Source organism: Equus caballus, chromosome 27, assembly GCF_041296265.1.
Source record: "Equus caballus isolate H_3958 breed thoroughbred chromosome 27, TB-T2T, whole genome shotgun sequence".
Classification (NCBI taxonomy): domain Eukaryota; kingdom Metazoa; phylum Chordata; class Mammalia; order Perissodactyla; family Equidae; genus Equus; species Equus caballus.
In genome coordinates, this window is record NC_091710.1 from 24,649,277 (window position 1) to 24,664,196 (window position 14,920).

A 14,920-nucleotide genomic window follows, 5' to 3' on the forward strand; every position below is an offset into this window, starting at 1 on the left:
CTGACTGGGAGATTCCTGAAATTATTGCTACCATCCTGGAAGTCCAGCAAACCGCAGACGGGAGACTGGCTCTATCAACGTTTAAGCCAGAGTGGTCAGTCATCGCTAGTTGGATAGTACCAAACCATAGAACGGAATCAGATAGCTTAGCTGGACCTCTGGAACGCCCGGCCAGCAAGTTGCGAAACCTCACCTCAGTCATTTCATTAACCTCACAATAAGGCAATCCTGCATTTTAGGGGATTGAAAATTTTGGACCCCATATATTGCTTATGGAGGAGTTTACTGTGTATATAAATAAATAGGTAGTACCTAGCACATAAGCACTCAGTAAGTACTAGATATTCCCAGGCATATATAATATTCAAATTGACGTTGTTGCACTGACGTTAACTGGTTCTGCAGTAGTTCCACATCCACAGGATTTCCTTACTATTATTATTACTTTGGTGAAGATTTAAAAAAAAGATGGTAAGGTATATATATGAGTCAATGCAATTATAGAGATATAGAAATAGCCACTAGATTCTGAATAAAAAGCAGGAATTCGGTGGAGGAAGGAAGCTAGATCCAAAGCTCACTGTAAGAGGGTAAACCTCTGCAGAATGCTCAGTGATCTGGGCCATTGGACTTTCCCTAAGCCATGGAATGGAGAGTCAAGTCAACCTTATCCATATCATCAAGAGTCAAGGAGACCCCTAGATGATAACTAAGGCAACCATAAAGTCATCTCATTCAGTGCTTTCTTTAATGAAAGAGACGGGAGTGCCCTATGGGAACTGTGCATATCCTAGATGTCCTGCCCAAAGGAGTATGTGGTACAGATGAGCATCATTCACGACATGCACGAGTACAGATGCTTTGAGCCAGTCAGTCTGATTTCTAACGCCGACTGCCACATGCTAGCTTGGGTCCCTGGGCAAGTTAACTTGCTCTGGATGCCTCATCTGTAAAATGGGGAAAATAATACAAGGTATCCATAAAGTCTGGAAACATAAGTAAATATACGTAATGTTGTCAAGGGCATCTTCAATCTATAAAAAATACATTTTATAGACACACCGCAGTACTGATTTCTGTCAGAAAAAAATTGTGAAAGAGTGAAATAGGAAAAAAAAAAAAGCTTAGTGAGTCCTTAGATGAGCTCACTCTTCTGTGTCATCTCCATCTTTCATCTTTGAACTCCTTTTCAATTCTGTAAATTGTAGAAAACTAATAAAAATGATTCTCGTCCATAGAAATGAATATGAACTGTGTAAGATAAAATGCAATTGATTACTGCCTTGAGGACAGACTATTCTGCTTCTATTTATAAATTTAGTTCAGAATTCCTTATTCTCTCTATATGTCTACGTTCTTTGAGTTCTTCTTTGAACCACTTATAACATTTTACCTGTTCCCTTATTAATTATTGAGTTTAATAAAATCTTTGACGTGTTCATTTTATATATCTGTACAAAAGTCATGGCAATACTCTCTTCTACAAATTCTTTTAACCCCTCATAGGGTTATTGTGAAGATCAAGTGGGTTAATGCACATACTGTCCTTAGGCTGGTGCTTGGCACAGAGAAGGCACTAGTGTCACTGACTGTTGGTATTATCTATATTATAGCACTCCATACACTGAGCTCTATCTGTTAGGGTTTCTCCTTCATTAGGCTCCCTCTGCCTCTACCCGGTAAGGTTCGGTAGGATAGGAACTTTGTAATTCCAGCATTGAGAACAGTAGAACCAGCACCAAGAGAGAACGTAGCAAACAGTCAATAAGTTAATTGAATAATATAACAGAAGTTGGCAAATTATTTTTAGTAGGTGGTTAATACTGCAGACTCGCCGAGTCAAAAGTTCTGGGTCACAACTACTCAGCTCTGCTGGTGTGGTTCTAAAGGGCCATCAGCATTTTCTAAACGAACGAACATGACTGTGTTACAATGAAACTTTATCTATGGACATTGAAATTTGAATTCAACATAATTTTCACAAGACGCGAAACATTCTTCCTTTTATTTTTTTTTCCCGACCAGTTAAAAATATAAAAATCATTCTTAGCTTGAGGGCCATACACAGACAGGCAGTAGGCCGGATTTGGCCCCCGGCCATCGTTTGCTAACCCCTGAATTAGAAAGTGGGTACATCGAGGGCAAGAAGCATGCCTTATTCACATAACCCTAATCTAGTCCTTCTCATGTGACAGATGTTCAAATGTTTGTCAGATTAAGTAACAAATGGATCGAGGCAAAAGGGAGACATTTTAGGAGAGTAACTTGCTAAATCTTTTCAGAAAGATTCAATTTGTAGTGATGACAGGATGATCGCTGGCTTGGCCAGGCCTGTCATGTGGGTGGGGTGGCAGTGACTGGTCCCAACTGCATCAACCAAGTCCTTTGTCATAATCACTCTTAACTGAAATCTTCAATGACGTTGATAGCTTTATACTCTGCCTGTAAACTGCCTTAAATCCTTTTTAGAATAAAATGGAATTATAAATGTCTAAATAATATCTGCTGATCCAAAAATGTGACCAGACTCACATGACAAGATATGACAAGATATCTTCTCCACAGTAACTGGAAAAGCTGTCAGACTATATGATATTGGCATTGTCAATTTCATAGACCAGAATTAGGAATTGTCCAGAAATAGGAAAATGGCAGATCAGTGTCAAAAAGCACAGATAGGCCCTAAATTTGATCCACCTACAGAACTGAAATGGACCCAGCTAGAATCTCCAGATGCTGCCTGCTTTGTGTCCTGCCTCATAGGTCCATGAACACTGAGTGACTAAAGTTACACACACAAAGGTGCTGCTATATTTTTGCTTAGGGGTTCGCAATTCCGTTTCTTTTTTTGTGCCTATGATTTAATTTCATTTAGGGCTCAGGCAAATGTTAATTTGGATGGTGGACTTTCAAACAGGAATTCCATAAAAAGTAGCATTTCTCAGCGCAGGACTATGACCAAATGAATCAGGAGAACAGTTGTGTCAGGAGAACATGTCTGGAATATGAAGGAAACCTGAACAGAAATTGAAGAGCTCAAGTTTTAAAGACACATTTAATATGTTAGCATACTGAAACACATACGTAGTTTTAAAAATAGTTTAGAGCCATAGAGTGAGGCCAAGCTTCTGGGATTCTATAGGTGAGGGAAGAGGTCCACGTATTGCAGTGACTGTCCAGAGCTCCAGTGTGTAGGCGGGTCTTGAACCCAGCTCTCTTCTCAACTTGACTCAGGTTCTTTGCATAGAAGATGCAGGCAGGAAAAGGAAAGGGGCCTTTCTTTCATCTAAGGAAAGTTATCACATATCAGTGTTCAGCTTTAACAAAAAATAATTAAGAAACGGGGCCAGCCCCATGGCCAAGTGGTTAAAGTTCCACACACTCTGCTTTAGTGTCCCAGGTTCGCGGGTTTGGATCCCAGGTGGGGAACTACTCCACTCATCAACCATGCTGTGGAGGCCTCCCACATATGAAACAGAGGAAGATTGGCACAGATGTTAGCTCAGGGCTAATCTTCCTCACTAAAAAAAAAAAAAAAAAAAGGACTTATTAAGAAATATATGTTAACTTAGCTATAACCAGGATAAAGTTTATTTCTAAGATGGAGTGAAGAGCTCATGGTCCTTTCTTGTCCTTTTGTGTAACAAACCACATAAGTACAATAATGCTCGAAAAAAGAGGGGGAACACCTGGGAAAGAAATGGACAAAGCTTCTCCCCTCAGCACCTGGCCAGGACTTGGCATATGGTGAGTGCTCAAAAAATGCTCCAACCCTCTTGGGACATCCTAAAGGGATGAGAGACAGGGAAGGGCTGAAGTAGACAGCTAACCACAAAACAAGGAAGAGAAGGTTAGAAAATCCTTGCAACTTCCCTGTAAGTCTAAAATTTTTCCAAAATAAGTTAAAAATGTTTAGAGAAGCTGGTGGTTATTTCAGCAAATATTGCAATTGACTAATTATTTTACCAGATCTCTGGAGCTCTCTGAGTTCGACCTGTGTGACATTGTGGTGAATCTTCTCATTTTCTCCTTAGGTTTATACCCTTACCTCAAACACTCAGACTCAACTTCAAATTTTATCACACTTTTGAAAATATGCAGTAACCTGGTGACTTAGTCACTTATTCATTTAACATACGTGTGTTAATTGTTTGTGGTCACTCAAGTGAAGAATGGCATTGATGGCAACAGAAAATCAACCAAATCTAGTTAAGATTTTAATAAGAGATCTCCTTCTGCATTTATACAAACATTTATAATCTAGACTCGAACTGTGTAAAGAGAGTTTAGAATACGAGCTTGTACCCAAGGAGAATTCTTGCTTCTCACAGAGGAGGTTTCGTTTTCTCAGGTGTGAGTCAGGTTAATTTTTAGCGGTGGTAGCAAACAGAAATGGAGCTCTGAGCTCAGCAGCCCGCCCTCTGCTGCCACGGGGAGGGGAAGAGCTATGGGCATGGAGGAAGGAAGGAAGGATTTGACTTTCATTCTTTTTTTTTTTTAATAGACTATTTTTAGAGCAATTTTAGGTTTATAAGCTTTTCTTCTTTATATGCCCCCTCCTAACTTCCTCTTTTCTTCTTTCCCTCTGAACTGAGCATTAGAAAGGAATTTTCCTTACGCCCTGTTTTCTGGATGCAGCCTCATGTCCCTGTTCGACTTCTGATTTCTTCAGTTACCATAAACTGCGTTTGTCAGTACCTAAGTGCTCTGACTCTGCAGCTTACTTCGAGAAGACGGACATTGCCATCGTAAGTTATTTTTCGCTTCCCTAAATTCCTTGACTGAGTCAACAATCTCCCTCCCCCATAACCTAAAGTCAGGTTTTCAAACCTTCAAACTTTAACTTTTCAGGCCTCTAACCCAAGACGTTTAAAATTGCAACCCCCACACGTGTACACATGCATACATGTAAATGAATTAAGTTTCACGAAACAGTACTTTGCTTCACTATTTACTTTCAACCAGCTCTCTTCTTTTCTGTTCTAATTCATATCCTCTAAAACGGGTTTGGACCGTCAGTTTGAAAAACATGGCCCTAAAGACTCTAAGTCTTTGGGAGTGGAGCCCCCCAGCGACCATTCACACGCATTTCCACTGGAAACTGATGCAGGAAATAAAATCATATTTCAGATGTCTTATTTTTGCTGAAAATTGGTGATGTTACAAAGACAGCTGAAAGGGAGAAAGGAAAAAACGTGTCTGGGAAAATCAAGACTTCATAAAAGACAAGTTACACGAAGTATTGGCCTTTGGGTGACACAGAGGCATATTTATTATACACATCACCCACAAGGTCTGAACCGGTCTGTCCCGACTCTTCAAGATTTTATAAAATACTGTGATTATGCCTGAATGCACCGAATTAGTTAATTGTGCTGTCACTTTTGATGTCTAGAACAAAAATGCCTTTCTAAGTCTAATGGTTGAATATTCATGTTTATGAGTTTGCACATCTGAAGAACTCGACACATTTTGTCAATTTAATCTATTCTCAAAGATGCAGATGACACAGGCTGGCCATCTTCACAGGGCATGCAACGGGCAAACATTTAGCACGTGCCAGCTTGAGTCATAGGAGCGTTGGGTACAGTGGTTGTAATGACACTGTCTCTCGGTAGAGGCTTGGAGGACAGAACCCAACTTCATCCCGTGGACAAAACTGAGGGCCAGAGAGCAGCAGTGGCCAGAGGAAACGAGAACGCAGCAGACTTGGCTTGAGGCCTTTCCCCTTCTTCTGTGATGTGGGCTGGTGTCCACCTCTCTGAATGCGGCAGCCACAGTGGACTTGGCAGAAAGTCCTATGGACTCGCCATCTTGTGGCTAGTCCACTCTAGTCAGTACATCTCAAGACAGGCATTTCCAGAGGATTCTGAAAGGGAAACTAGGGGAGCTTTGCCTTAGGGTCAGCACTTTAGGCAAACTTGTAAAATCAAAGGCACCTTCTAGCATTCTCAGTCCAAATGAGGGTGTTAAGGGCCTGCCCAAAGCAGTTGACAAAAACGAGGACTAGACCCTGCATCTCAGCCTTCCACGCCAAAGCTCCTTCTGCAAAACATGCCTGAAACAAAGGAGAATAGTTCTGTCTTCCCTCGAGAGTGCCTCTCCAAAACAGTCATGAATTAAGGGTCTTTGACTAGGTTTCATGTTCTCCCTCTGCTGAATTTTGGTGACATGATTATGTAAAGGCTTCTGTAATATCCATTGAAATAGTCACTCCAGATGAGAGCAAGAAAATTCATTTAGTGAATAAAAAGTCCTCCTTTTCATTATTGAAGAAAATATTCCAAAGTATGTCCCAACATGGCCTTAAGGAGAATGGGACTTGAAATCAGAGACCTGGGTCCACATGCCAGCTCCACCTTCTTAGCTAACTGTTTGGTGTTGTGTTTTTTAGCCTCATTTTTTCCACTGGTTAAAAAAAAACAAAAAACAATTCCACCTACATGGAACTGTTAAAGTGACATATTTGCAAAGGCACCTGGCACATAGGGGACTCAAATGTCAATGACTCTTTCCTTTAAATTGGCTAGAAGATGAATTTCTGTTGTTATAGCTTCAGTCTGTTCTTGCATATATATTCCCACGGGAACCAAACTTCAAAGAATGTACCCATTTTGGCAAAGGAAAAATAGAGACCACAGAAACCTAGTATTTCATGGCTGGTACAGGTCTGGGGAGTCTTGGAATGTCTGTAACACACCAACAGAGCCCTCCACTCCCCATTTAATAGCTCCATCACCCCAACTTTGGAATCTGTCTTCAGCAAATCCTCCTCCACCTCCTACCAATCTCAAATAAAAGAACAAAGTTAGGTAACTCGCAAGTTTCCAAAACCTTGTTATTTTGAGATGTCCAATAAAACAAGGAACCAAATCATTTGGTTCTAAGGGGGAGCCACCATTTGACAATTTCATAAACTCGAGGTTTTAGGTGATGGTAATCACTAGCGTTTATTAAGGACCCAAGGGCCCTTAATGCAAGTATTATTGCCGAGTCCTCACGATCACCTCAGGAGGTGGGAACTACTATCCCCAGAGTGAGGCAAACTGAAGCCCAGGCAGGTGAGATAACGGAGAGGCTGGGATGTGAAGCCGGGCGGAGCCCAGAGCGTGGTATTCTACACGGCCCCCCGCTCTATGCAGTTACTGCGTCCTTCCGCCTGGACTCTCGGCACTAGTGCCACATTCCTTGTCAACCCCACGCCACCTTGTCCTGTTTGGGGTTAGATTTATCTCATAATTAGAGTGTAAGCACTGCTGTGTCCCCATCCTCAAGCACACTATTTAAATAACCTACAAGTCACAACTGGGCTAAGAAATGTAGAATGGGGATGCTTTCTTCCGGGAAAGAGCAGATTTTTTTTTTTTAAAGATTGGCACCTGAGCTAACAACTATTGCCAATCTTTTTTTTTTTTTTTCCTCCAAATCCTCCTAGTACATAGTTGTACATTTTAGTTGTGGGTCCTTCTAGTTGTGGCATGTGGGACGCCACCTCAGCATGGCTTGATGAGCGGTGCTATGTCCGTGCCCAGGATCCGAACCTGCGAAACCCTAGGCTGCCGACGTGGAGCGCGTGAACTTAACCACTCGGCCATGGGGCCGGCCCCCAGGGAAAACACAGTTTTAATGAGCAGATCATTTATACTTCAGTGGAGTTTCAAACTTGAAAACAATTTCTCTCTAGCTACCCAGCCTCGGGAACTTTTGCATGTTTCACTTTAAACTCTGCCAATGCAATTAGTATTTGGTAAATGAAATGAATGTAGGAAAAAGATATTTGGTTTTGATTGGTCCTTAAATGCCTACAAACTTAGAAAATGATCCAAACGTACTACCCAAACCTGGGAGAGCTTGGATTTAAGGAGCTTAAAGAGGACCAAGGGACAACTTCGTCCATTTTGAGGGCGACTCTATACAAGCTCTGGTCTTGGTCACATCGCTTCTCTCTCTGGCCTGTTTCTTCAGTTGCAAAATGACTTCAGTTGGTTAGATCCAGTTTTTTCATGCTTTGACACGCCATAGCAAGAAATTCATTTTTCATCATGACCTAGTAGACACACATTTTTAACTGAAACGAATTTCCTGATGCAATACTTACCCTTACCTTGTACAATGCACTTTGATATTTCCTGTCATATTTCCTTATTAAAATACTGATTGCCACTCACTAAAATGATCCCATGAACCTCTATTTGTAAAAGTGTGCAAAACACTACTAATCTCATATTATCTAAGAATAAAATTCTCATATTATCCAAGAATAAAATTCTGTAAGAGAGTAGAAAGGTAATTTCCACTTTATTCATGCTACTAATTCTTAGAGAATGATAATTTCTGTCTGTAGCATTTAGTACAAGGCAGTGCCGAGACCTCCTGTAGTCATTCTGCAGGATGCCCCACCGGCAGTTCAGGAGCACACTGGTGAGAAAGATTCTTTCCAGGAACCTTATAGACTACAATCACTTCAGATGCGGCGAGTACCAAGAAGGCGACAGTGCTCTGATTTTTCTCAGTGGATCCCCACCTAAGTTGTAAAATGGAGCCTTAACTAGCCTCCTAATTTATCTTCTCCTGTGGTAAAACTCACGAAATTTCCTGCCCAGTTCCCTACCCCTCAAGGCACCGAGTTGGCCTGGCCAGTACTGAAAAAGTTTTTCCTGCTATTAACCTAGAAGAAACGTAAAACGTCAATTATTTTCTGTGGGCCGTCCTGCCATGTTTACACAGTTCTGCCTTATCCTGTGTCCTTCAACGAGTCAGAAAGCTTGGGGTGACTTGGGTTCTTATGACTCGGAAAATGCCAGGGCAGACAAGCAGTCTCTGAGCAAAATCAAGAGGCACCCAATTAAGACTGTTTGCACAGATGCAAAGGCACAGAAATTTATATGGCAAGGTCTGAGGTCCAAAGTTTGTTTTGTTTGTAATTACACACCCAACCAAATGCATAAATTCCCACAAAATGAGTGTGGTGAAAACGTCGTCTTTTCTATTTTCAAACTGAAATATGGAGCTCATAAAGACGAAGCTGTCATAAATTTTCATTCTCGGGGATAAAAAGACTTCTAACCAGGAAAAAAAAAACATACACCCCAAATAGAACAGTGGTAAACAGTGTTTATTCAGGCAATGAAACATGGAAAAAATATATTAGTAATCATTATAATAATTTCATTTGTGTGAGTATAACTTTTACAAATATTTACCTGACATATAAAAGGGAAATTACTGTGCATATAAAATTTATGCAGATGATTATTCCACACAACACAATCCTGACAGCAGTAGTCAACGCAGCGTCCACTCCTCCAGGCAAGAGGCTCCTCACACACTTCATGGCACCCGTGGGGACACAGTGGAAGCAGATGTGCAATTAGCGTTCACTTGTTGGCACATTAGTACGAATGGGATCTACTGGCAAACACACACTTGTAACAGCAACACAGAAAAGTTTACCGCTGCCTCTGAGATTTGAAAATGCCTGGATCCCGCGGCACTGGGGGAGAAGGCCCACGCCTGGAGCTGTGCGGGCGGAACCCACAGGCTGCCCTGTGTCTGCACAGGCGGCGCTTCCAGAGTTCAAGTTTTCATAGGTCCACTTGAAAGTTATTCATAAACACAGAATGTCGGTTAACCATGTGACTAGGAGATACTTTTTGGAATTTATTTTAGATACCACTAAAAGGCAGAGGAGGAGAAAGTGGCATCTTTACAGTTCTAAAGTGAAGAATCGACACAGGGAAGGTTTAAGCTCCACTCAGCTCCACGCCTGGCCTCCTGCAAATGAGTTAAAGCGTTATGCAGACCGCCACAGGCCAGCGCCACGCCTCCACGTTAGAACTACAACCCGAAAAATATATATATATGTGTAATAGCTGTAACCATATTATAGTTAATAAAGTCATTCCTTAGGAATCTCGTTTGTCCAAATCTAACTGCATGCTAAGAGGCACAGAAATGGGATTGCATTTGGACAAAAAGAACTACGAAAAGTGCAATCTTTAGTCTCCAGAACGGCTAGCTCTGGGCACTAAGGAATGGGTCCTCGCTGGAAATGCTGTCATTTACATTATTTTCCAGAGGAGATTCTTAGAGAGAAGTGTCTATTATATCAAGTTGGGAGACTCAAGGTTTGAGCAATAAATTGCTTTTTTAAAATCACAAGAATCTGGAGGCAAAGTCTTTTTGAACAGATGTCTCCCCAAAATAGTTCTTTAATAAAATCCTTTAAGAAGATGACTTCTTAGACCTTTGGCTTGACCTTCTGGGGTTCCCAGACTATATTTGTTCTTTAATAAGCAAATAATAATCTGCTATCTTCTAAGTTCTTCAGAATATATACATCTTTACTTTAAAATCCTTTGCCCCAGTCACTGACTCTTTCAACACCTAGTTTCTCTCTTCCCAACAAGAGGATAAAGTAAGAAACCCAAGTCCGAGAGCAAGCTTGCATGGTTGCAAAGCTACAGAGGCAGCAGTGGGGTCCAGTTCATGAGATGGCTACCAATGGTAGTGAGAGACCAAAAGGACATAAAAAGGGAGCCTCAGAGCTTTCACTCCACTAAAAAGGGATGTGCTGAATCACTTCCAACTAGTGTACATGACTCTCCAGCGCTCGCCCTTTAAAAACTCCCCTTTGCGCGTGAGAGCCACCACAGAGCCCCTTGTTACGGGGTTTGAGTGAGTGCTCCCCTCTGAGTGCTTGCAGGCAGCCCAGGAATATTCGAGGCCGTCTATACTCCCCATTATAACAGGATGGATTCAGGGCTGTTCAACAAGTATCTAAGCATTTGTGAGAGCTGCACAGTGCGGCACAGGTACAAAGGGTAACTGGCTGGAAAAGAAATTCGACTTGAGCTGTCCTCCCGAGCGAACTGTAAACCTCCCTTTGACCCCATATCATTCTGGAAGGCTGCCAGATCCTCAGAGTTTCTCACCACCATGTGGTCTGCACTTCCTAATTTGGGCCGGGTCTGAAGAAGCTAGAGATCACGTGAGAAAACTGGGCTTCTCAATATTTCCAGAACAGTTTTACAGAACAAAAGGTTTGGGCAGGTCACCAGCTCCCAGGAGCTTCTCCAAATAAAGTAAATCTCCAGAGGTCTGACAGTAACTGACCAGCCAACCAAGTGACAAACTGGTCGCTCTGTCTTACATTAAACCCTCCAATTAAAATACTTTTAGGTAAAGACTATCTATCTACACTTTGGCAAAGTCAAAACCTTAAGACAGGGCTCTGGATCCAGAGCCTCAACAAGATCAGCTAACACTCCCCAACCACACCCGGGCCGGCAGCTGCCCCTCATTTCCCTCGCCATGTCTCTAACAGGGTTTATTCTTGCCCAGCTAACAAGTAATTTGGCCCTGACATGTTGGGAAGCACATCTCCGGGCTGTATTCTTACTCTCCAGAGGTCTAAAAGTTTGGGGTTTTTTTTGGCTTATTTTTAAAGAGAAATAAACAAACATACTTCATACCGCCCAGTACATTCTCTTAATTTGCCAGCTGTAAGCTACATTTTTATTCGTGTTGGGGAATATCCACCCATTAACTAAGAAGGGAGAACATTTCCTGGTCACGGGCGTGGTTGAGAGGCCAGCGGCAAATATCACTTAACAGGGCCCCTTTCTTATCCTTTGTGCAACAACTTCACTCACTAGGGTCTAGTTCTGAAGGGATCCCTTCCGCCAGTGCGCGAGGGACGGATTGTCATCACTTGTTTTAACACACAGCTACTTCTCTTTTCATACACAAGAAGCCTAAAGAAGATTATGGATTTATAATGGAGACCACTATAAGCCTTTCATGCTTAAAACAGATCAATGCAAAACACGGACATGTCACCAAGACACAGCAGCAAAAAGGTTTAGCAATGCTTCTGTCTGCAAAATGCAAAGTTAATTTCCCTCGTAGCAGAAGACTGAAAGAGGAAATCAGCTCCGCCAGCTGGAGACACTGGCCCTCCACTGACACTGTGACTACAGGACAGCGTTCACACGAGACCACAGCGACTGCTTTCAACGCCCAAATGATTGTCAAGTCACTTCTTCAACCACAAATCATTTCTGTCCTTTTTTGTACAAAATGTTAAGACAGTAGGCTTTAAAATACAGCCCAAGCACCAATTATGATAAATGCATATTGGTAAAACGTGACTTCTGGCTTTAAAAGACATTATTGACCTGCCTGGGGCCAAAGATTGCACCCTGTGAAGAGTACACTGCTAAGGAAGAATTCATTTGCAAAGATCTACAGAGGTTCTCCACTAGGCACGATTCACTGCTGAAGCTGGATCATGCAATGGTTTTACGAGAATGGGACGAAAACTTACACGTACTGAATATAGTGCACATTACGGTGAAGACTTTCAAGGTGTTAAGATTAAGACAAAAGAGTGCTTTAAAACACTTGCATGGATTTGGTTTTGCCTGTCAAATGGAAGGGAATTCACTGACCTTACATGGAAAATTTCCAGTGGAGGGTTAATGGCCCCACCACTCTGAACTGAGTCCAGGAAGAGCTTGAGGAATTTGGTTTTGTGAGTGTGAGCCTGCTCCCTGCGTGCCCCTCCTCCACTATTCAAATGATCTTTGTTTTAAAAAGATTCAAAACGCGCTGATTTCCGGAGTGGTTCACATGCTTCTTACTGCCCATTGTGTTTAAAATTCTACTATCTTAAGTTTGAAAGGATTTTTTTTGCCTTGAAAAAATCTGAAGAACAATGTATCACACTTGTCCAAAACCAACTGTTTCTTCACTGTATAATTGCTAATGGGGTTACACCTGCCTCTTAATCAGAGAAGGTCATCTAAACCTTTTACAAGTAGATTTCCCTTGCACATTTCAAATAAAGACAATAAAGAGTAAATGTTAATTTTGTAGCGACAAACGGAAGCAGAGGAGACTAAATGGTTCTAGGACAGACCCGCCAAACCCCAGCTTTGAGGGGTTCCCCAGCTGCTGTTCACGCAGGAAGCAGACACTTTTGGTCTTAAGACTCCCCCAAAGGGCCCCACTCATTAAGGCTGAGGAGCATTCAGATCCCAGGGCAACCAAACATCACAGCAAAACCTCCTCCCCAGATGTGAAACCTGAGTGCTGGGTTATGAGTCACAACAGGCAAGGGGCTGGGGGCTTCACATCTCCAACCCTCCCAATGCTGAAGTGGCATTCTGAGCCAGGACTCTATTTCAAAACAGGGTTTTACATTTATGGAAATATGCTCTTCTGTAGAGAGTTCTTATTTGACTACGCTTCAAGGCAAAAACAGCAGCATATGTAAACGCGTGTGTGTGAGTGTGTGAAAATGTGCGCTCGGAGTCCCTTCTTGTTTATAAACTGGAAGTAACAATAAGCCAAATTATCTCCTCAAGTAAAGCCACTAATATGGAAATTAACTTTAAAAGATTAAATAAACAGGTCACAAACAGACACACAGTGGACAGGAAATGATCCCAAACAGTAGACACAAAATCACAAATTGAACGCACCCGGGAAAGCAAAGATGACTCTAAAACGAACTAAAGATAGAGAAACCACAAACCCAGACTGAGCAGCCTGTCTAAGTGGACCCACTGCTGGAGAACTGAGAGGCTCCAGGGCAGCCAGACGCCGCTCCTTCCGTGACTGTGCGACACTCCAGGGCTCCTTCCAGAGCTGTTTCGTTGGCAGCAAAGCGGGACAGGTAGCAGTAGGCATGTGCTTTTTTTTAAAGGTTTTTTTTTTCTCTGCAAAGGGGAAATTATTCCTGGATAAGGCAAGATAATTGTGGTCACGAGAGAAGCAGCCAGATGCAGCTCTGCTGAGCTAACAGGGGGAACTCAGTCAGTCTTTCCCAGCTTTGCAATCAGCTCATCACAGATTTTCGTCAGTTCTTCGATTTCTTGGTTCTGAAAGACAAATGATGTATGATTATGCAGGCCAGCTGTGTCCTGAGATGAAGGCCAATTACAGCTAACTAGTCCCAAGACTGGCTATACTCTATCTAGACATCCTAACTCGGTGGTTCTTAACTCTTTTACGTAGAGACCCTTTAGAGAAAGGAGGGCTATAGCCTCCTCTGGAAAGTGGTCATGTGTTCACAAGGTTATGCTTGAATTGAGTAGGGGCTGAGGGCAGTCATCAGCTCTCTGCGGCTTGTCCATGAACCTCTTAGTGCTCAAATTTTCTTGTTATCACAGAATTACCTGGGGTACTTGTTAAAAACATAAGTAGGCGAGCCTCACTTGATGCATCAGCATCTCCAGGGACCTGGGATTCTGGAGTCTGAGTATCTGAGGGAACACTGTCTTAGGGGTTATTGGACCATGATAAAAACCCCAGCCCTAGCTGAATGGATGCCATAGGCATGAGTACGTATAGGAGACAGTCAGAAAAACACCAGAGGGGTACAAAAAATGAAGTCTAAGAATCACTGAGTAGTGAGCAATAGGCATCATCATTAACACTGGTTTTTATTTAGCTACAGCAGAGTTTCTCAACCACGGCACCACTGACATTTTGGGCGGGGTCAGTCTCTGTTGTGGGGGCTGTCCTGCATTGTGGAATGCTCAGCAGCATTTCTGGCCTCTACCCACCAGACGCCAGTAGCATCTCCCAGTTATGACAACCAAATATACCTCTAGACGTCCAAATGTCCCTTGGAGGGTAAAACTGCAATGAAAGGGGAACATGACTTCACATACTACATAAAAAGCAAAAACAAAGAAAAGAAGATCGCCTCAGAGCCCAACCAGCATGCTGCCCTGAACTTCAGTGAATGTAGCCCCCTCTCTGCCCCCTGCCTGGGGCTGGCCCCCACTGATATGCCTGGGAGTTGAAGGGTTTGCTTCATCTCCACCTGAATCAGTTCACAAAGGAGCTGGAGTAAAGGGTCTGAGCAAAAAGGCAAGGCCTCTGTCACCGAGACCCACTGTAAGCTACC

At 42.5% G+C, this 14,920-nt stretch overlaps 1 protein-coding gene across 34 annotated transcripts in view; it reads right to left on the reverse strand.

Annotated features, from left to right (window-relative positions):
• Positions 1 to 9,094: 9,094 nt before the first annotated feature.
• TACC1 (transforming acidic coiled-coil containing protein 1) overlaps positions 9,095 to 14,920 on the reverse strand; it is a 120,285-nt gene continuing 114,459 nt past the window's right edge. For all 34 annotated transcript variants that reach the window (XM_070253048.1, XM_070253045.1, XM_014736553.3 and 31 more), the window contains one exon: positions 9,095 to 13,886. In XM_070253048.1, the coding sequence (XP_070109149.1) occupies positions 13,818 to 13,886 (69 nt within the window). In that variant the 3' untranslated portion in view covers positions 9,095 to 13,817. The remainder of the gene's footprint in view (positions 13,887 to 14,920) is intronic.